At 62.7% G+C, this 22643-nt stretch overlaps 2 protein-coding genes across 3 annotated transcripts in view; both read left to right on the top strand.

The window, feature by feature from the left end:
• Positions 1–3955: 3955 nt before the first annotated feature.
• SAMD10 (sterile alpha motif domain containing 10) lies at positions 3956–11881 on the top strand. Its single transcript, XM_068416390.1, has 5 exons — positions 3956–4025; positions 6089–6273; positions 9063–9231; positions 10602–10742; positions 11817–11881. Exons 1-5 carry the CDS (start codon positions 3956–3958, stop codon positions 11879–11881), a joined length of 630 nt encoding a protein of 209 aa, XP_068272491.1.
• Positions 11882–20493: 8612 nt separating this feature from the next.
• The window catches only part of ZNF512B (zinc finger protein 512B), a 28463-nt gene continuing 26313 nt past the window's right edge, over positions 20494–22643 (top strand). For both annotated transcript variants that reach the window (XM_068416402.1, XM_068416401.1), the window contains exon 1: positions 20494–20539. The gene's annotated coding sequence lies outside the window, so the exon portion shown is untranslated. The remainder of the gene's footprint in view (positions 20540–22643) is intronic.

The following is a 22643-nucleotide window of genomic DNA, read 5'->3' as shown; positions in this document are numbered from 1 at the left end:
GATGAGGAGGAAACAAATTCCCTCCCTCGGACAGAGGAAACCTTTCCTGGAGAAGAGCAAAGGAAAATCAGGGAAAGCAAAGGCTGGGAACGGTGCAGCACTTATTGTTAATAGCAGCTTGGCGTAATCTGCACACATTTTTCAGGCGACATCAGCCTTTTCCTGCCAAGGCCCGTCTGCAGCCGTATTTCTCCCGGAAGATTTTTGCCACGGCTTGAAATCTCTGTGTGTAGAGAGAGACTGAGGGAGAACTGGGAACTTCAGAGTAATGGAAAATAGGTTCATTCTTTATTTGATGGAGTCAGACGCCTGCAATGAGAAGCATCGCCTCTTGCAGCAGGAGGAGGAGGAACGCTAACGCAGGGCTGGGGGGTATTTTAGTAGTAGACTATTTGCAGGCTACACACACGGTTTGTGCCCCAGTGTCCCAGTATGGCAGCCCTGGCCAGCTCATGGCACAGAGCTGAGCCTGGCTGGGGGCTTGAGCCCCATCCAAACAGCTTCTGAGTGAGCATCCAAAATTTTGGAAAGTTCGTATTGATCTGGGAAGCTGAATTTAATTTTTACAAGTGCTGCACACACACAGAAGGCTGGATTCGAGGGGGGTTTATGCCCTGGTGTCCCCAGGACCTGTGCCCCTGGCTGGGGAGGGGTCTGGGGGTGATGCCCAGCAGTTTCTGGGCGGGGATCTGGGGGGGATGGTGCCCACAGCCTCCAGGCAGGGAGCTGGGGGTGATGCCAGGCAGCCACTGGGCAGGGATCCGGGGGGTGATACCAGCTGTCTCCAGGCAGGGGTCTGGGGGGGGATGATGCCCGTAGCCCCCGGGCAGGGATCCGGGCGGGGATGCTCGACGGCCTCCGGGCAGAGATGCGGGGGGTGACACCCGTTGTCTCCGAGCAGGGATCCGGGGGTGATGCCCGCAGCCCCCGGGCAGGGATGCAGAGGGATGCTCGGGCCCCCCCGGGGAAGGCAGCGGGCGGCCGCACGGGGGGCAGGAGCGGGCGGGCTGGCGGCGCGGCGGGCGGAGCGCCCGGGGGTGGCGGAGCGCGGCACCGCCCCCGGCGCGGGCACCGGGGCGGGGCGGGCCGGGAGCGCCCGGTGCCGGCGGCGGCGCGGGGCGGGGGGGGGGGGGCGCGGGGGCTCCATCCCCGCCCGAGCGCGGCCCCGCTGCGCGGAGGATGAGCTGCGGCCGGCCCAAGGACATGGAAGGTACCGGGCGCGGGGGGGTGGGCTCAGGTGCCCCGATCGCGGCGGGCACGGCCCCGGGGGGGCTGCCCCCTCCATCCCGCGGATCTGCCCCCTCCATCCCGGGGATCTGCCCCGTCATCCCGGAGGGCTGCCCGACATCCCCCCCCGGTGCTGCCCCTCCATCCCGGCGATCTGCCCCTCCACAGCCCCCTTTGCTGCCCTCAACACCCCGGGGAGGGTCTGTCCCCGTTCTCCACACCCAGTGTTATGGGGGTACCAGTGAAATGGACTGGGAAATGTGACTGGAGCGAGGGGCTGCGGGTGTGCGGGCAGGGCAGGGGTGCTGGAGCAGGGCAGGACCCCCGGGAAGAGCGTGTCGAGGTGGAGGGGGGCTCGCTGCGGGCAGGGGATGTCCGTGCCTGTGGGCTCCCGTGCCCCCCTCCTGCCCTGCCCACAGCCGCCCCGAGGTCCTGCCTGCTGTCCCTACCCCATGCTCTCTTGGGTGCCCAGCCCTACAGAGATCCCCTGTCCTGGCGTGCTCAGGGACCTCCTGGCAGTGCCCATGGCGGGCTCAGGAGCACCGACACCCCCAAAGACCCGCACAGTCCCCGCCAAAGGCTGAGCCCCAGGGCCCCATCGCAGGGCTGCCCGCCCCTCCGTGCAGGCAGGCAGCACCCACGGGCGCTCCCCTGATATGCACCCAGGGCACCGTGCTGCACGGGGAGGATGGAGGGGGCATCTGCCTTTTGTTCCCTTCTTCCTCCATCCTCGGGAGGCACCAGCGGTGGGCAGCCGCCAGCCTGAGCTCCATCCTGCACGGGCTCCCATCGCACCTCCATGAGCAGAGAATTCAGAGGGGAACGCTGGGGCGATGCTCATCGCAGCCAGGGCCTGGGCCAAGTACGCCCCAGGGGAACCTGGAGAGGCTTGAGGGGGTGTCAGTCCCCTCTCAATGTGGTCTCATCCTCGTCGGGGCCAGCAGGTCTCAGGGAATGGCTCAGGGTGGGATCTGGTCCATAAGGACATCCTATGGGTGTGCATTGGGAGGTCCCAGAGAGCATCACTGTCTCCCCGGGGCCAGTACCAGGGGCTCTGCCCGTGCAAGCAGCAGCTCTGCCCTGCACCAGGGTGAAGCTGTGCGGAAGGGACAGAGGGGACCAGGGCAATGGCAATGCCAGCCAGGCTCGTGGCTCATGCAGATGCCGCTAAAGCAGGATGAGTCCCTCGCAAAGCTGCTCCATGGGCAGGGTGGGTTCCCTGTCCTAGGAGGCTCCGTAGAGCTCTGGGCTCCTCCACCCTTCACCTGCCTGGAGGAACACAAGGGATGAGCAGCTCCCCACAAATCCCTCCCCGACTGTCGGCAAATCTCTTGGCACATTTGGTGCTCGGTGTGTCTTTCCCTCCTGGACACCAGGAGCAGGGCAAACCCACAAAGGGGTTTCATTCCCTGAAAAGCTTGTTCCAAGCTTCTCCCAGGCCCGCTGTTAATCCCGGGAAGCCTGGCTGACCCCCAAGGCAGCTGCCCGCAGCGGGAGGGCAGGTCTGTGGGACACCCAGGCGTGTGACAGCATCAAAGACACAGGGAGGTGTCCAAGGCCACCCTGGGAAGCGGTGGCAGAGGAGGGAGCTGGGTGCAGGTGGTACATCGCCTGCCCAGGCGCTGGGCTCCCCTCTCTGTGCCCCTGCATCTTGGCTGCCTGCGTCCCCCGGGGCAGGTCCCAGACACCAGCTTAGAGCTGGCAGTGCCCGCAGAAAGTCAGCTTGAAGCTGGTTTGTTGGTAGCCATCAGCCCGTGCCCGCCTTGGGACCAACCTGGGGATGCTTCACCGGTGCGTGCTGCCGTGTCCTGCCCCGAGGTCTCCGTCCCCGGGACGTTTCCCGTCCCTCTCCCCAGCAGCGGCTGCTGCTGCTCTGAGCCTCTCCAGCACTCACGTTTCACCAGCCATAAAAGTGTCTGGAGAGGAAGGGCAGGGAGCCGTGGTGTGCGGGCGAGGGGAGGGGGTGGCGTCTGTCCCTGCCGCTGATGCAGACCCCGTCCCAGTGCCCGGGGAAGGTGGCCACTGGTCCCGCTGCAGTGGCCCAGCCCCTGGCCTCCCCCTCCGCCTGTCCTGTGTGGCTGGAGATGCCCAAAATGCATCGAAGAGCCCCCAAGGAAAAGGAGCCGGTGGCGATTCCCCAGCCCGTGAGCAGGCAGTGGGGTGTCCGTCACACGGGGCTGCCAGATGAGCCACAGGGGCCATGGACCAGCTCCTGGGGACCCAGAAAGACAGGGGCACAGTGGCCCTTTGGGGACCAGAGCCAAGCTCTCCCCTCTCTGCTCCAGCTCAGGCTCAGCCAGCCCAAAGGCTCCTGCAGCCCCATTTCAAGGTGCCACAGCCCCATTTCAGGGTGCCACAGCCCCACTCAGCCCCAGGGTGCTTTGATGCCCAGCAGGTCCGGCATCCTCGCAGCAGCCCCCCAGGCTCCCCGTCCATCCCAGTGCCAGCTGGCCCTGCTGTGGGATTAGTCGGGAGCACGCAGGGAAAACACCGAGCATCTCTCCGGATCAAATGCCCACAGGGCAGCGGGGAGGGGGTGTAATTCACCCCCCTCTGCTGCCCGGTGTCGGAGCAGGGGAGAGCGTGCAGCCACCGTTTATTGGCAGCGGGAGGGAGGCGATTCGGGGGAGTCAGTCAGGTGTGGACGAGGTATGAGGGGAGGCAGGGATGGAGCCGTGCTCGTGACAGCCGGTGCCGAGCGCTCGCACGCATCCCTCCTCCCGCCGAGATGCAGCAGGGCCGCCCGTCCCTCTGCTGCGTCTCCGCCGTCCGCAGCTCGCAGGGACCCCCCGAGCCAGGTGAGGGGGGCTGTGGGGCACGACCAGGGGGCTGCAGGGCATGGCTGGGGGCTGTGGGGCATGGCTGGGGGGCTGTGGGGCATAGCTGGGGGCTGTGGGGCATGGCTGGGGGCTGTGGGGCATGGTCAGGGGGCTGTGGGGCATGGCTGGGGGTTGTGGGGCATGGCTGGGGGTTGTGGGGCATGGCTGGGGGCTGCAGGGCATGGCTGGGGGTTGTGGGGCATGGCTGGGGGCTGCAAGGCATGGCTGGGGGCTGTGGAGCATGGCTGGGGGGCTGTGGGGCATGGCTGCGGGCTGCGGGGCATGGCTGGGGGCTGCGGGGTATGGCTGGGGGGCTGCAGGACCAGCAGGGCTGGGGGGAGATGCTGCACGTGCATCCCTAGCCAGCAGACACAGCCCGCGGCTCGGCAGAAGGAGAAGCAGAGGGGATGGAGGGCAGTTGGGAGCTCGTGGCATTGCTGTGGCTGCCCCTGGGCAGGGCGCGGGGAGGAAAGAGCCCCTGTTGGAGGCCACCCCCGTGTCCCTGCGTGGAGCCAGCCCAGGGGCTGCCCTGCCATGGGGCTCCTTTGCCCCCATCCTTCCCTTGCTCCAGAACGCTCCGGCATGCCCTCGGCACCCCCCTGCCCTCACCCATGTCGGGTGCCCCTGGGTGATGGGAAGGATGGGGCCCGCGGGCTGGACTGGAGGAGCAGGGATGCCCACGGGAGCGGGGTGCCCACGTCCTGCTGCTGATGGAAGATGCTCTATAGCCCCCCATGGCTGTAGGTCCTGATGGTGGCCCAGCCCCGTTCCTCTCCGCTCCCCAACCGAGTCCTGGGGAAGCCCTGGCACAGCCGAAGGACACAGCTCTGGCACCAGCCCCTCCAGACCTGCCGGGTCCATATCTACCCCCAGCGCCCAGCGGGATGGGCGGTTTTCAGCTCAGGGGTTGCCCAGCACGGCCATGGCAGGGCTGGGTGCTCAGGGTGCTGGGGGCAGGACAGCTGGGGGCATCTCAGGCATCCTTGGCTGGAGGGAGCACAACCCGCTGTGGTCCTCACCCACCTGGTCTGGGGTGTCTGAGGCTGTACGAAGCCATCGGAGATGTCCCCAATGCCTGAGACAGTCACAAAGGCCACCCCTGCCAGCCCTGCCTCTGCTCGCCACCGAGCCTCTCTGCTGATCTCCCTTCAGTTTTCCATAAAACCCCTCACTTCCCCAGCCGTCGGTCAGGCCCCTGCCTCAGTTTCCCCGTGGTGATGCTTGTCGCTGGGCGTGTTTAAGGAGCAAGGCGGTGTGAGGTGGTCTGGATAACCTGGGGCACACAGACACATCGACAGTGCAGATGTGGTGCTGAGGGACAGGTTTAGTGGTGGACTTGGCTGTGCTGCGTTAACGGTTGGACTTGGTGATCTCAAAGGTCCTTTCCAACCAAAACAATTCGACCTTTCTATGATTCTAAATGTTTCCTGCTCCATTTTAACGTCTTTTGGACAGTTTGCCTCCTCTTGCATGAAGGTGTGCTCAAGAGATCTCTCTGAAACCTCTTAAAACCCACTAATTATGAACATGAGCTGCAGCGGGTTCTCTCCAGCCCTTACTGCAGCCCCAATACCCCCAGTTTATTAAAGCCCAAGGAGTGAGGGACAAAAACCTCTCGTCGTGGGTCGGTGGCTCTTCGTGGGCCATCGTAGCTGGGCTGGTGTGTGTCTGGCCATCACTTGGGTGCCCAGGGTTGTGTGCCTGCGTGGCAGCAGCCGTCCCCAAGCAGCCACGGTCTGTGCTGGAGGGGGGACACTAACCTGTGTCCCCTTCTCCATGGGGCTGCGCGGGGTGGGGTTTATCTGCTTCCCATCCCTCAGTGGTGGCAGTTCGGTGTCAGCCTGGTGAAGGGTCTGGAGGGTCTGACCTACGAGGAACGGCTGAGGGAGCTGGGGGTGTTTAGCCTGAAAAAGAGGAGGCTCAGAGGCGACCTTAGTGCAGTCTACAGATGAATTCGGTGGGTCCCGTGGGGTAGAAGAGGTGTTTTTAGGTGCCCAAGCGCGGGGCACCGTGGCCGGCTCTCACCCCCCTTCCCTCCGCAGCCGCCGCCGCTCACCTCAGCTTCTGCCGCAGCCTCCTGGAGCACACGGTCTCGGCCGAAAACCTCAACTACCGCCTGCAGAGGAACCCGGGCAGCAGCCTCACGTGGCACGACGGCCGGAGCCAGCGGGCCGACGGCGGCCGGGCCGTCAAGCTCCTGCGGCAGCCGGGCACCGAGGGCTCGCAGGTACCCGCCGGGCCCCTCCGCATCCCCCCGCCCCGGGGCTGCCAAGGGCAACGCGGTCCTCGCCTCCCCCCCATCCCATCCGTTCCATGCAGGAGCATCTCCTCTTTCTCTGCAGGATCAGGCCCTCACGTCCCGTTTTGCTGCAATCCCCTGTGATTATTGGGCATTTAATTATAGTAATATATATAAATATAATAATTTAATTATTATCATCAGGCTGGGGGCTGTGCTGAGCTCTGTGCATCACCTCCCCTCCACACCTGGAGCTGGGATTTAATACAATTTCACAATAAATGTGCCAGAACCAAATTCCTTATAAAGCCTTAAAATCCCTGAGTGCTTGGGGATGTCTCGTAGCCAGGTTTGCACCATTCACCTCCTCAAATTCTGAACTTTATTGCATTCACTTTAATTTTGCTATAAGCAAGGAAAAACACCCGAGAGAAGGGAGGGGGGGTGAGTTGCTCCTTGCAGCTCCCAGGGATGGCTCCCACCGCCCCGCTGCCCCCAGCCACCTCCGGCCTCCCCGCGGGAGCAGCCTCCGAGCCCCCCCCCCAACCCGCCCTGCTCCGCGCCGGCGCTCGGTATTCACAGCTGAGAGTTTATCAGAGAGACAGCGCGGCTCAACCAGCTGGAAAATGATTCATTACACCTCCCCTTCGCGCCCGGGGAGAGCAGGGGATCACTCAGGGACCCGCCGAGGGGGATGATGCACCCCGAGCCGGCAGCGCAGGGTTTGGGGATGCTGAGGTGGGTCCCCAGCACGGGGCTGTGTCTGGGTGAAACGCTCGTGGGCACAAGCGTGTGCTCCTGCCCAGGGAGATGGCAGGTTGTTGGTCACCTCCTGCCCAGGGAGACGGCGGGTTGTTGGTCACCTCTTGCCCGGTGCCTCGGAGGGCTGGTTGGGTACCAGCCGCGGGGAGCTGGCCGTTCCTTCCCCCAGCCCCTCCGCTTCTCATCATGGCTCGTTAGTGGATCCCGAGCCCATCGCCGCCGCCTCCCCGCAGCACGCAGCCGAGCGTGAAGGAGCCGAGCAGGCGGGCGCAGGCGGGGGCTGCTCCTGCGGGCAGGCGGCTCCTGGGACGTGTCTGGCCAAGGCGGGCAGATACCAGGGGTGCCCCCAAAGGCGAGGATTTGGTTGGGAAACCCAATTGTGCGCGTTGTCTGTCGCATTTTCTGTCTGCTTTGGAGATTGACTCCTTGGTTATCAACTTACAGCCTCCCGGTTTTGCCTTCTTCCCTCTCGCTCGAATGTCCCCAGCTGCCCCAGGCGAGCCCTCCTTGCGGCACGGTCCCTTTCCAAGCCCAAAGCTCCCTGCCAGGCCGGCCGGGCTCTGCGGGGTGGGCAATGCCCGGCACAGGGCCAGGGGAGATGTCCCGGCCCCTGCTGCCCTCCACCCCCTCCTCTCTGGCATCTCTCAGGGATGTGTCATTAGTTTCAGTAACCGCGGGATGTCTGGAGTCCCTGTCACACTAATTATCTCCGCTCCTCTATTAAGCATGCTTAATTAGCCAACATTCACACACGGAGGTCGACATTGGCAAACCGCCGCCCAAGCGCTGCCGACCTTTCCCACGCTGGTACATCCCCGTATCAGCTGCTGTTTCTGCCATGCCCCCGCCGTGTCCTGGTCACGGGTGAGGATGGTGCTGGCAGGGACCCTGGCAATCCGGTCCCCTCCTGGTACAGGCAGCGGGGTCCCCTTGCCCATCCCCACCTGCCCACGGTCCAGCCCAGGACAGTCCTGGCAGCTCGGGTGCGGGGAGCTGATTTGGAGGAGCGATGTTTGCTGGTGCTGCTCGAGGATGAAGTCTTGGCATCGCTGGCATCACTCACCAGTCTCCCCCAGGTGCTAAAACCAGGAGAAAGTGGATTTCTGCATCCCCCAGGTCCTGGTCCCATCCTGCCACCAGGCAGGTGCCCTCTGGGCACCGAGGCTGGGCAGGCGGCCGCTGACAGAGGAGCTGCCTGCATTCGGGGTGCGGGCAGCCTGGGCAAGGGGTGAGGGTGGGTGGCAGAGGTCCATGGGAGGTGGAGGGTGGCCAGGGCACGGCAGGGTGCTGAGGGCTGTGACTCTGGTTTATCCCGGGTGTCTCCAGGCATGGCAACACCCCAAGAAAGGGCTGTGGGATTCAGAGGTGGCTTTAGATGCCCACGAAGCTGTAGGACCTCATTGTGGCTGGTCAGCTCGCGGTTGAAGGAGGGTGAGCAGGGGAGAAAGGGGGAGTCCCTCCTGCTCCAGGGGACCAGCTGGCTGCTGGCTGCTTCTCTGGGGACTTCTGGTGGGGATGGCTTTGAACTGGTACCGACTTCTGGTGGAGATGGCTTTGCACAGGTACCCACTGCCCCCAGGACCTCGCTGGCTCCATCCCCACTGAGAGCTGCCAGCAAGTGCCCTTCTCTGCCTGGCGAGGGGGGGACCCTGGGGACCCCGGGATGTGTCCCGAGCCCACGCGATGCTCTGCTGGGATGAGAGATGCGCAGGGGAGGGGGCCTGGGGCTCCTGCCTGCAGCAGGAGGGCTGGGGAGCTGCCGGGTGAAGGGTCTGTATAGGGCAGGACCCCCACCTCAGCCCCCCATCCCTGCTCCCCCCACCTCCCTCACTGGTTCCTCTGATGCTGCTGTTTCAGGGTGAGCCCAGAGACTCCAGCGGGTGCCAAGCCGAAGCCTCCCAGCATCGCCGCGGTCCCGTGCCACCAGCCAGCATCTCCCTGTCCCCGTGGGCTGAGGCATTTCCCTCCTCGTGGGGCCGAATCCCACTAACCCCATCCCCTCCCACTCCCCGCAGGGCCGTGCCTGCGACCACTATGGCATCTACCACACCAGCCCCACGCTGGGCAGCCTGGCCAAGCCCGTGGTGCTCTGGACCCAGCAGGATGTGTGCAAATGGCTGAAGAAGCACTGCCCCCACAACTACCTCGTCTACGTCGAGGTGTTCTCCCACCACGCCATCACAGGTACCCCCACTTAACCCCCGGTGCTAATTGCTGTTGGAAATGGCTGTGGGGAGGTTCATGGGTTGGATGCCAGCTGTACCCCTTATTCCTGTCCCCTCTCCCCACGGAGATGCGGCCCCACGGCACCGGGATACCCACCCTGGCTGGGCGGGGGTGTCTGCCGTGGTCATGAGCTCCAGGACAGGCTGGAGGTTCTTTAAAATGAGCATATTGCCTAGGGAAGGTTATGGTTTATAAGATGGGAAGAGTCTTCTCACCGAGATTAATATAATAAGAATATTTTTATAGTTTTTTAAATACTAAAAATTTTTGCAGAAGAGGAAAGATCTCTGCCCAGCCGGAGTCCGGGTTGCCAATGCCTTTGTCCAGGTCTGAATCCAACTCCCAGCCAAGTCCTCGGAGGAGGTTTACCTCCAGGACCCGCTCCCTCTTCACCCCCTGGGGACAGTGGCTTTGACCTCTCCATATCAGCACCGTCCCGGTGCGTGGCCGGGCAGAGCTCTGCCAGGGCCAGGAGAAAGCAGCGGGGAAGGGAGCGCTGGGGCTGCCCGGGAGGGATGAAAACCCTAATGCAAGAGCTCAGCTCGCACGGGAAACAAAGGCGGCGTTGGTAAATGTACGCTGGGAAACAAGGACAAAAGCTGGTTGTGAATCCTTTGTCTGATAGCCCCCGGAGTGGAGCAGAGTGGCTCGCCGGGGACGGTGGCAGCAACGCTAATGCGTTTTGATGGGTACCCCCGTTCCCCCGGGACGGACGGGGACCGCGCTCGGAAAAACATCTCCTGATGCGGGAGGTGGAGCGGAGAAATGGAAAGCTCCTGCCTGCGGGGGCCGGGTTACGTGATTGCTGAAGCCAGGACCCGTCCTGAGGCTGGGGACCTCGAGCTGCCACCCCGGTGCTCTCCCAGAGCGGGGCCACAGAATCACAGAATGAATCAGGTTGGAAGAGCCCTCTGGGATCATCGAGTCCAACCATTGCCCTGACACCACCATGGCAACTAGACCAGGGCACTAAGTGCCATGTCCAGTCTTGTCTTAAACACCTCCAGAGATGGTGACTCTCCACCACCTCCCTGGCTTCTCCAGCCCTGTGGGTCCGTGTGGTAAAGTAGCATTTTAGGATTTCTTCCCTTTCCCCCTAATTCTCGCGTAAGGATGGGCTCCCATTTGAGCTGCACTCACAGAATCACAGAGTGTCAGGGAGTGGAAGGGGCCTCAAAAGATCATCTAGTCCAACGAGCAGGAGCAGGATCACCCAGATCATGTCACACAGGAACACGTCCAGGCGGGTTTTGAATGTCCCCAGAGAAGGAGACCCCACACCCTCCCTGGGCAGCTGTTGCGGGCGCTGAGCGATGCCGTGTCCGCAGGTCGGGCTCTGCTGCGGCTGAACGGGGAGAAGCTGCAGCGCATGGGCATCGCGCACGAGGCGCAGCGGCAGGAGGTCCTGCAGCAGGTCCTGCAGCTCCAGGTGCGCGAGGAGGTCCGAAACCTGCAGCTGCTCAGCCAAGGTAGGGAGGGCGAGCGGGGAGAGAGGCTTCAAAGCCCAACCCCGGGGAGGTTGTGCCTCTCCTGCAGCCGTTCGGGCAAGCAGAGCAGTGGCTGGTGGCTGCCAAAGCCAGAGGCACCCGCTGGCACATCGCTGGTGCAAATGCAGCCTCCGCTGTGGGTGGGATGGGGTGTGGAGCACGGGATGGGGCGCACGGGGAGGGGTTGGGGTGCACAGGGGTGGGCTGTGGTGCACGGGTTTTGGTGCACAGCATCAGGCTGTGGTGCACAGGTTTGAGTGCACAGTGATGAGTTGTGGTGCACAGGAATGGGTTGTGCACAGGGACAGGTTGTGGTGCACAAGGATGAGTTGTGGCACAAGGATGAGTTGTGGCACACAGGGTGTGGAACATAGGGATGGGTTGTGGCACATGGGTTGTGGCACACAGGGTGTGGTGCACAAGGATGGGTTGTGGTGCACAGGCACAGGCTGTGGTGCACAGGGATGGGCTGTGGTGCACAGGGACAGGCTGTGGTGCACAGGTTGTGGTGCACAGGGATGGGTTGTGGCACATGGGTTGTGGCACACGTGTTGTGGTGCACAGGGATGGGTTGTGGTGCACAGGGATGGGTTGTGGTGCACAGGGACAGGCTGTGGTGCACAGGGATGGGCTGTGGTGCACAGGTTGTGGTGCACAGGGATGGGTTGTGGTGCACAGGGATGGGTTGTGGTGCACAGGTTGTGGTGCACAGGGATGGGCTGTGGTGCACAGGGACAGGCTGTGGTGCACAGGTTGTGGTGCACAGGGATGGGTTGTGGCACATGGGTTGTGGCACACGTTGTGGTGCACAGGGACAGGCTGTGGTGCACAGGGGCAGGCTGTGGTGCACAGGGGCAGGCTGTGGTGCACAGGGACAGGCTGTGGTTCACAGCACAAAAGCCATTAGTGACATTTTGCACGGAAGGGATGGGATCCTCTGGGGCTGTCAGTGGCTGAGCTGGAACGCGCCACCCTGCAGGGTGTTTATTCCTTCCTCTCCCACCTTGTTCCAGCTTCTTTTGGAAATGTCTCCTAGCTGATCCGTCTGTTTGGCAGATTGCACCAACACTGTGAACCGAGCGCCTCTGGGATGGGCTGTGCACCGCCGGTACGAGACCTGAACCGCACGCCTGGAATACGGAGAGACAGCTGCCCAGCCAGCCCGGGGCTCCGCTCCTCCTTCTTCTTTCTCTCTCTTTTTTTATGAACACATTCCTGTGCAGAGACGGGAGGTTTCCCCAGCAGACGTGGCTCTTGGCTGGAGGAAAATTACCAACAGAGCCACTGGGACAGATGAACTTTTGCCCACCTGAGCCTGAGGGTTCACAGGGAAAGAGATGGAAAAAAGGAGCCGGCGACAGGCAGGGCACCGGGACAGCGCGGAGCCGGGCACGGGACGGTGAAGCCTGATGCACATGGGCGACATCCCAGCACCCGGAGGCTCGTGTCCGTACCTCGGAGCTTATTTAGGGAGCCTTAGTTTTCTCTTCAGGCTGGGCTGTCTCCCAGCGCCCTAGGAGGTGACGTTAGCTGTAGCAAAGAAGATGACCCAACCAGGCAAAAGCAAATTAAAAGTGGGGCCAAGCCACCAGCACCCATCTCCATTCGGTGGGTTAAACTGGGAGCTGAGTCACTGGAGCTGGAGAATCCAGGAGCAGAGGCAGGGTGGGTGCGCCGGGAGGAAGCTGTGCCAGGAGCTTGTCCTTAGTCCATCCCAGGAGCTCGTCCTTCGTCCGTCCTCGTCTGCAGGCAGACGGGGGAGCGACACAGGGGCCGGGTGGGAGCAGCCGGGGATGCTGCGGGGTGGTGCCCGGGGTGAGGCGGGGGTTCCTGGGTGCTGGGTCTCCCCCAGCCCCACTGCCCAGTCGTGCTCCCTCCCGTGCCCTCCGTGCTCCCAGCAGCTCTGTGCAGAGCTCTGCTCCTCCGGGCGTTTGCAAATGCTCATCCCAACCTCCCGCCCAGGGGCTGGTGATGGTGCCACCAAACCTGGGCACCGTCCTGATGACCCAGCTCGCCATGAAGGTGAAGCAATGTTCACTGTTACACCCCCACCACCACCTGAACCCCCCCGTCCGCAGCCACAGACCGCTCATGTGAGGAACAACGATGCGTAAATCGAGGGATTGGGGCAGGGTAGATGCTGTCACCTCCCTGCGTTCCCCCTCTGGTGACGATGGCAGGGCTGTGGGGCCGGAGGGGGTCCCGAAATGGCAGCACCCCAAAGCCGCTGGGGCATCGGAGCTGGCAGGGATGCGGAGGCAGGTTGCGGCGGCCCCCCCGGCCGGGCGCCCACCCACCACCCGCCTGCTCCTCTGCTGGTAATAAAATCAGAGACTGTTACTTGAACTTGCTGCTCTTCTGACTCTTCCCATGCCTGAACGAGGGTTCAAGCCAGCGCCTGGCTCGGGGCTCGGGGCTCAGGGAAGGACGTGGTGGGACCAGGGCGGGATGCGGGATGCATGGAGCATCCTCGGGCTTCAGCCACAGTGGCTGCGCTGGGTCCCTGGGGGGGAGTTGTCATACAAGGCCCAGGTGATGGAAAGGTGTCAGGAACAAAATCTAGTTCTCAAACCAGTTTGGTTTGGATAATGGATTCACCAGACAGCACTGAGATCGCAGCAGGTGAACGCTCTCTCCTGCACCAGCGTGATTTCCAGGACACCAGCATGGCAAAGGAGGTTATAACTCACACCTGGCACCCTCAGAGGAGGGGTTTGGTGCTGGGCTGAAGGGAAGGACTCCAAAATTCCCAAATCCACATTTCCAAAATCCGAACCAGATTCGGGGCTTTGCTGTGAGCAGCCCCCGGCCCCCCAAGGACACAGAAAGCAGAATTTCCTCCTCTGCCCATACTGACCTTCTCAAAAATGCAGCAAAGTTGTCTCTTCTCACCTCACTAGAATGTCACGAGCAACAAAACTGGGGGATTTTATTGAATTTCAAGAAAAGGAAAGAAAACAACCAGCTAAATAAAGCCCAAGAAAGACAACCCACGGCCAAGAGCCGGGCTGATTCCCCTGCTGCGTGGGTTTAGTTTCTGCCTCAGCGGAGGGGCTGTGGCGGGGGCACAGGGGCTGCGGGGTGGCTGGGGAGCAGGCAGCATCCCCGAGAGCTGGGGGTGGCTGCTGGGTGCGTGGCTGCGGGTGAGGGACATCGTTAGAGGGAGATGCTGAGCTTCTCTGCAGAGCTTCGGAGCTGCACGGGGGAGAAATGGCTCCTCCAGGCTCGGGCTCGGGGCTGGGCTCATGCAGTGAGTTGGTGGTGGTTTGGCTTGAAACGCAGCTGGGGTGCACAGAGTGGGGCTGGGGCTGTCCCTGACCCCCCTGCAAAGGCAGAAGAAGAAATGAGGCACAGAAGAAAGCAGAAACCCCACACTCGGGGGGAGCCCGAAGGATGGCCCTGTTGGCATGTCCCTCTGAGAGCCACCTGGGCTTGGCTGAGACCAGCAGGACGGGGCTGGAGGAGCCGGGTGACACGGCGTTCGTGGGGCAGGTGGGAGGATGCTGTCCTGCCCCCCAGCCCCCTGCCCTGGCGGGGTCTGTGCCAGCTGTGCCTTCATCCCAGCGAGGAAGGTGATGGGGAGAGCGGAGCATCCTTCCAGGCTGGCTCCAGACAACTGCTCCAGCTCTGGACCACTGTCTGGTGCCATCGTCCGAGGGGTACCCAGGGCCAGGGCAGCAGGGACGCACCCGGAGCAGCCCTGAGCACGGCTTTGCCTGCGGTGGCTCTGGGCACGCAGCAAAATCCGTCTGGACGGCGACACCAAGGAAGGACAGTCCTCCCCACGGGCTCCAGAGCCAGCACCTGCGCCGGTGGGTGCTGCACCAGGACCCCCGGGCGCTGGAGGGAGGTGGGTGCTCGGGCTCCTCTCTGCACCGAGGGACAGGTCAGTCGCTCCTCAACTTTTGCCCAGCAAGAAAAATACGTTATATTTGTGTAGCACTTACCTGCCAGTGGTATTTCAGGCATTGCCCTAAGACAAACAGGGCCAGACAATGAAACGCAGCTGGATCGGGCGCAGATTCATGCGATATTAAAACCAGACAACAACTAAAGCCAACAGAAAACACCAGCAAGCACAAATCCACGCCAAGCAGCAGGCAGGAGGGTGCAGGCAGCAGCACCGGGGTGAAGGGGCAGGCAGAGTTGCCAAAGTTGCCAGTGGCAGAGGCAGTTTGCAGATTCTAGCAAGGTTTTCAAGCAGGAAAAATAAAACCCAACACAGCTGCACGCAGAAAACGCGTGCCTAATTTGTCCAAGTATGACTGAGCCCGTCTTGCTGATATAGATACCTCCAGCTCTGAAACGCTGCTGGTCGCGTCCCCGATTCAGGAAACAATCCCTGTGCCCCCAGCACTGGGATTCACACCCAGCTGTGGACACAACCTGGGGAAGGAGACCAGGGTGTGGGTGGTGGGGGGCACAGGAGGCTGGGGGGGGCACAGCAGGCTGGTAGGCTTGCACGGATGCTGGTACAGATCAGAGCATCTCGGGGAGGTGTGAGCTGGGGGAGATGCCAGCGTGGGACAGGGGCACAGCGAAACGGCTGCTCCTGGGATGCCCTGGCACTGGCAACCCTTATCCCGGAGCCCTGGTCCCTGTCCCGGCTGCCCGGGGCCGGGGGACAAGACGGAGCCCGGGGACATGCAGAGTCTGGTGGTGATCTCCGCAGGAGCCTCCTGCCCCAGCGTGTCCTTGCTGCACATCCAGGACTAATCAATCTTGATTCATTGCTAATGAACTTGAGAACAGTGTTGGGATGGCTCAGGTGCCACTCAGGGTGAGATGGATAATACAATTAAGATTTCCTCAAAGGTCCCGTCTTTCTTACCTCGTTAATTAAGCTGATGCGGGGCCCTCCGTGCCGAATGCATAATGAGAGGCTGCCGGGGACAGCGCTGGCTGTCAGTGGGAGGGGATGCTGGGGGGAAACGCTGGCCATGACCACAGGGCTGGGGATCTTGTGGCAACTGTTTGGGGGTTTGGCTCCCCCAGAGTGGCCAGGAGCTGATCTCTGCTGAGAAATCGCCGCGTCCTTTGCACCACAAATTCACTTGGACCGCGCAGGGCAGAGGGCACAGAGATGCAGGTGGAGATGGACGGGCTCATCCCTGCCTGGGACAGGCTGAGCCCCACGGTGGAGCTTACGGCTTCCTAAAGCACCAGCATCGCGTGCAGAAAGGTGTGAGCAGCCCCGGGGCCTCGAGGATCCGCTCTCGTGCGGAGCTGGACCCTGCGGCGCGGGGAGGAGGGGATGCTGCTCCGCTCCCATGGCCCCAGCACATTTTTGGTACTTGCACGCTGATGGTGACTCATGACAATTAATTAATAGCCTCTTAATAAGGGTGACAGTTCCCTTAATTAGAAAGTATCGGAGCACAGATAATTGCTTCATTTCATTCTGTTCCCCTTTATTACTGCCCTCAAGTTCGGGCCCTCCTGCCAGCTCCCGATGCCCGCCGGGGATCACTCCCGGGGCCCGTGGGCACGGTGCGGAGCTGGGAAGGATGGAGAGGGGTGGGCAGAGCTGCCGCTTTCACCGGGGCAGTGCCAGGTTTGCAGTGACACCGGGCGCTGGTGGCACCCGGGCAGGGCTGGAGCAGGTCACACCAGCTCGGTGGCACACGGGACAGCCCGGCATGGGGCCGGGGGGCTGGTGGTGCTGGAGGAAGGGGGAGATGGCAGGCAGTGGGGGCAGCAGCGACCACTTGAAGCTCAGCCCAGGGCAGGCAGCGGGGCTGAGATAAATAATTTGATTTTGATATTATTGATAAATATTTATTACTGATAAATAATTTGTCCCCAAATTAATATCAGGGTTGACCAGCGCTGTTCTCCAGCCTGGATGCACGAGGAGTTTTGCTGCAAAAACAAGCCCTGCAGAAACGTGTTGAAATATTCACAGCGTTTCACTTGGGTTTTTTTGGAAGGGAAAGTTTCAGGCTTGGTTTTGACACAACATTTCCAGGCTGTGTGGTTGCCCGGGCCGTTTGCGGGGGGCTCCAGTGAAAACCTTCAGACCCCCCAAACCAAAATGAGTCACTTTGCTTCCCATCAAGGGATGTTTTTTTTAAAACCAGGGGGGTTTGGGGGGTTTGCAGCCATGCAGCTTCTTCACCAAGCCCTGTCCCACACCCTTGCACTCCGTGGGGCTGTGGGTGCCCCAGGGACCAGCCCCCCCAGCTTGGGACTGATGCCCCCCACTCCGCCATGACCCTGTAAATAATTAACAGCAGCCTCAGGGCTGCTGGGAGCTTCGTTCCTCTCTGTGGGCAGGAGCGTTTCCCCCTCTCCCCATCCCTCTTTGCGCCGCAGCCATTTTGCTCTCTCGCCATATCTAAAATTAAATCTGTTCGGATTTTTCTCTCGCTTTTTTTTTTTTTTTCCCCTTTTGCTTATATTTGCTGAGTGCATTCAAGCACAGGCAAGGGGAAAAAAAAATTATAAAAAAAAAATCCATCAGCATAATTCATGGCTCGCAGAGTCATCGTGGGCTCCGGTTTCCAATCAGAGGCCCCGGGCTGCGGCTGGGGCTGGCCCCGCTGCTGCCGCACAGACCCGCAGCGATGCTCCCTTTGTTCTGGGATCGCTCTGCTTCAGCCACCCCACAGCCCGGCCTGCGGACGCGGGAGCACTGAGCTGGTCCGAGGGGCTTTGTCCCCCCCTGCTCCGAGGATAACAGGGGACGGAGCAGCCCCTGAGGGGCCTGCAGGGTCCAGACACGGCTGCGATCCGTTATCCCAGGATAAAGCCCTGGGAGACGTGGGAGCGCTGGGTCCCCCACCCTGGATCTGGGCATCGCGGTCGTGCCCTTTCCCTCCCTGTCTCTGCGCCTGATGCCCGTGGCCCAGCAGACATGGGCTGAAGTCTGGGCTCCCAGTCCCTCCCAGTCCCTCCCAGTCCCACGCACTGAGCATCCCACCACCCCGCCAGCAGAGATGCTGGTGCTGGCCCTGCACAGCCCCATGCACAGAGCATCTAGCAGGAGTTTTTGAGACGTCTCCAGAGCCTGAGGCTCAGCAAACCCAGCATCCATTTTATCCTAATAGCATGAACGGTTTGAAAGGCGCTGCTGCAGCCGGGCAGGTTAATATGTGTTTTAAAGTTACTCGCTGTGCGAGCGCCCCATCAGCCAGCCCCGATCTGGGCGAGGGGCACAGTCCTGGATTCAGGGATGAACAACCCAGAGTCCAAAATGGTCCTGACATCCCCAGGAGGATCTGCAGCCAGAAAATCGGATTATGTCCTGCCTGCAGCCCCTGCCTGCACCGCTGCCTGCAGCCCCTGCCCTCTGCTCAGCCTGACCTGGGATGCGAAGGAGCAGCCAAACCAAACGAAAGAGCCTCTGCAGGAAGCCTGGTGAGATGGGCTGCACACCAAGGTTTATCTGATCCTGGGTAGATAATTGCTTTTTCCCCCTCTCCTCTTCCTGGGATGTGTATCAATTTAATTTACATGCTCGACGGCTCGCACCGCTTCACCCCCGCTGCCAAGCACCTTCTTGCTGACCCAGGGCCCAGAGCAGCAGGGAATCACCACCCGGGACGCGCGGCCCCGTTCCCCGACAGCATCGTGTCGGTCTGTGAGCTCTCATCCATGATCCACCTCTGCAACGAAGCCACAGTGCAAGAGAAGATGTGATGGTTTCTCGCAAGCACGTGGAGAAAGGCAGCACCACTGCGGCTGCCGCTCTTCCTCCTCATCCTCCTCCTCCTGCCCTTCCCAGCACAGCTCTTCCCCACCGATATAACGCTGCACGTGAAACAAAGCGCTCCTCAGCATCTGCTCCACATTTGCTGCTCTTTTCAAGTCCATTCCTTGGCCCCTCTCCCCTCTGCTCAGCAGGGCCTGAAAATAGCAACTGTGGTTGCCGTTATATCGCGTTATTTCAGAGTTTCTGCACTTCAACCAGCCCGCTGCCAGCCACTCTCCAAGCCTCTGGACAAACCCCTGGCTGGCTGTCCCCCCCTGGCATCTCCCTCTCACCCTCACCCCGCTCCTCGAGGTGAAAAATTGTGCTTTGCAGATGCAGAAAATGAACGCGGTGGCACTTCTGCACCCGCGTGTGCTCACACGCACGCGTGCCCAGGGTGCCCGTCGGGATGCTGCAGGAATGAGCGAAGGCGACTGGGCACCGTTTGCAGCCTTATAGCGAGGAGGAGACTTTGAAGGTGCCGGAGATGCCGCCTGGTCCCGGTGGGCACGTGAAGCCGCCTGAGAGCCCCAGCAGGCAGGTCAGCAGCTCTCCCGGCAGGCAGCTCGCTGGTGGGAAGCGAAGCCGCCTCGGATATGCCTCATTTTATACAAAGAACGTGGGCTGTGCCTGTCCCTCCCACCCCGCTGAGCACCCTCCGCTCCACCGATAATAATACCTAGCAATTACACAAAGCTTTCCCTGCTCTCCGCAGACGTTAATTAAGCTCCTTCCCTGCAGTGGAGACAAAGAGGGGAACCGCGGGGAAACTCCCGACTTGGGTTGGGATTTTTCGCTTTGATTTTGCGTGGCCATGGCATGGGGCCTCCCGATTCATGGCAGCACCACGTGAGCCACGCTGACGGCGACAGTCGCTCTGGGTTTTGCTCTCACGTGGCAAAATTTGTCCGTTTTTCCCTAATCTCTGGGCTGTTGCAGCCCCTCGGATGGCAGTGCTGGATCCCGGCACGGCTGTGCATTCCCGGTGTCGGTAACCGAGGCTGGCTCTGCCATGCGGCACCTTCCTGGGTGCCACCAGCTCTGCCAGGGTGACACCCCGAGGCTGGGAGCTGGGAAAACCGGACCGTCCCATGGGCACCACATGGGCCTCACACCCAGGGTGGCTTTGCAAGGGGACCCACAGCCTCCTTCCAGCTGCCTGCGCCCTGGGGTTAGAGGGGGGATGGACGGGCAGGGCACCCTGCCTGCACCCCAGAGGGGGTGACAACAGGATACCTTACCTGTTGTCCTGCCCTCCAGGGTGTCCTGCCTGCACCCTGGAGGGGAGGATGACAGGCAGGACACCCTGCCTGCACCTTGGTGGGCAGGATAACGGGCAGGGCACCCTGTAGGGCAGGACAGCAGGCAGGACACCCTGCCCGCACCCCAGAGGGCAGGACGATGGGCAGGGCACCCTGCAGGGCAGGACAGCAGGCAGGACACCCTGCCCGCAACCCGGAGGGCAGGACGATGGGCAGGGCACCCTGCAGGGGAGGATGACGGGCAGGACACCCTGCCTGCACCTTGGTGGGCAGGATAACGGGCAGGGCGCCCTGCAGGGCAGTATGACGGGCAGGACACCCTGCCCGCAGCCCGGACAGGCAGAGCAGCCCTGCCTGCCCCTTGGCGGGGTGGGGGGTGCAGACGGGAGGGCTGCGCTGCCCGGCCCGGCCCTGCCCGGTCCTGACCGCACCGGGGCCGCGCAGCCCCGCCCGCACCTGCCCGGGCCGGGCCGGGAGGCGCTGCCCGCACCCGCCCTCCCGGGGCCGGCGCCCCCGCCTCAGCCGCAGCCCCAGCCCCGGCCCCGGCCCGGTCGGCGGAGCCACGCGAGATCGACGGGGCCGGCGGCGGCGGCGGCGGCGGCGGGGCGGGCCGGACCGGGCGGGGCGGGCCGGGGAGCGCGCATGAGCCGCGGCGGCGGCGGCGGGCGGGAGCGCGGCAGCGGAGCGCGGCGCCGCCGCGGGTGTGGGCGCGCCGGGGAGCCCCGCACGGCGGCCCGCAGCCGGGGGCGGCGGGCGGCAGCGCCTCGCCGGCCGGGGGGGCGCCCGGCCCTGCGCGCCCCGCACCGCGGCCCGCCGCCGCCGAGGTAAGCACCGAGCTGCGGCCCGGCCCCCCCCACCCCCGGCCCGCCGCGGCGGGGACCCCCCGCGCCCCGCTCCGCTCCGCCCGCCGCCGCGTCGCCATTTTGCCGCTCGCTCTTCCCCTCCCGGCGGCGCGGCCGGGCCGGGCCCTCCCCGCCGGCCCTGGCTGGGCCCCGGCCCGAGGGGGTGAGCCCCGGCCGTCGCCCGGGGAGGGGGCGGCCGGGCCCGGGGAGGCGGCAGGCCGCGGGGCGGCCCGGCTGGCTGACAGGCGGCGAGGCGGCCCCTGCTGCGGCCCGAGGAGGTGACAGGCCCGGGGCGGCCCTGCCTGCACGGTGATGGGCGGGTGGCAGCAGGGTTGACAGCCAGGTGGGACGGACGAGGGGACAGGGGAGGTGAGGGCACAGCCAGCCCCGGGGAGGGGACAGCAGGACCAGGCACAGGAGCCCGTGTCCCCTGCTCGGGGATGCCCAGGCAGAGGACGCCTTGGTCCCCACCTTGGCACTGCGAGGTCTCCTCACCTACCAGGCAGTTTTCGTGTGCTTTTCCCCTTTGCTTTTGTGCCTGGGGATGGGTGAGGAGGGAGGGACTGGCTCATGTGCTTCAAACAGAAACTTTACACCATCAAAAAGCCTCACCCGCGCCCAGGGAGAGCTGCTCGGTAGGAGTGGGGCGGCCGCACGGCGCGGGGTGAGTTGTTCCCTCCAGGAGAGCCTGGCCGGGGACAGCCACCAGCCGCCGGCTCTGCTCGGCGTGGGTGGCAGCGAGGGGCTGCACCGCTTTCCTCCCGAGCTGCCCGGGCACCGACCGTGCCCGGGGAGGCAGGAGCTTGCAGGGCTTCACCCGCCACGTGGTTCCCTCTTGGGAAGCCTCCGCGAGGGCGATTCCGCTCCCTCCCGAGGAAGCCTCTCCCGCCGCTTTCTCGTCTTTATTCCCAGGAAGTTTTCGCCCAGCACGTGGCCGCAGCTGCGGTTCAGCCTCGAGTTCGTGGGAGGGGGCACAGCTCTTCCAGTAGCGACCGTGATGGCGTGTGTGTGGAGTTGTTTCCCCTTTTCCAGTTTGTGCCCAGTTTCCAGGCTGTGCCCGGTCCGCAGAGCCTGACAGCTCCGCAGGAGGAGTCTGTCACAGAGGGGAAGAGGCTGATGGGGTGGTGAGTGGCTGGGACATTGCTGTCCCTTGACAAACCTGGTGGAGGAGCGTGTGGCCGGCCAGGCGGGGCTGCTGGTGGCTTGGGAGCGGTGCCTTTGGCACGGCGGGTTCCCAGGCTTTGCTTCCCACTTCCTATGGCCACCAGCTTCCTCCTCACCCCCACTCTTGGTACCGCCGACTCGGCCTCCACTCATCCCTCGCTGGCTCTCGTGTTGGCGTGGACTTTTTTTTTTCCCGGAGCTGGAGTGGGAAGCTTCGAAATTGCTGCTGCCACCAGCTTCTAAAAGGTACCTAAAACTGAGCTGGAGGCTTCATCGGCAAAGACGCCGCCAGACCTGACCATCTCACACCACATCCTAGCCCTGCTCGCAGGCAGGACCTTCTGATATCTTCTCCCGTTGCCGGTTGCAAAAGGGTTTTCACCAAAAACAACCAAATTTCGCTTGGAAGGGCGCAGGCTGTCGCCCGCTTTCAGGGTGTGTTACTCAAAAACGAGTGAAGAGTTTGGACATTACAAAAAAAATACAATGGGCTGATTTCTGCTCTCTGGCTCTGGGGCAATTCCTTTGGGATCCCTGGGGTTGTGTCGGTGGCCAGGGAGGGGAGTTTGGCTCTCGCTAAGTGGTTTATGGGATTTTTATTTTTCTTTTAGCCAAAAAATAAGAAGGGGAAAAAAATTCAAAGTAGTATTTGGTGTGGAAAAACAAAAGACATTCAAAACCTCCTAAGCTGGCCAGAAATGATCCCTTTGAGGGGACAGATGTGTTAAGGGGAACAAGCAGCATCTGGCTGTGCAAGCAGGGCTGAGCTGGGCACCTCGAACGCGGCGGTGGCTTTGGGAAGGGAGCGTTGAGGGGTGATGCTCAGCACTGCGCCAGCTCCCCTGGTTTGGTGTATGCTGCCGTGGGGCGTTCAGGGCACAGGAGGTGGCACCGATGGGGTCTGCCGCACGTGTCACCCTTT

The sequence above is a fragment of the Nyctibius grandis genome, chromosome 19, assembly GCF_013368605.1.
Source record: "Nyctibius grandis isolate bNycGra1 chromosome 19, bNycGra1.pri, whole genome shotgun sequence".
Taxonomy (NCBI): Eukaryota; Metazoa; Chordata; class Aves; order Nyctibiiformes; family Nyctibiidae; genus Nyctibius; species Nyctibius grandis.
Note: the sequence above shows the minus strand (reverse complement) of the source record. Positions and strands in the feature narration are given on the sequence as shown.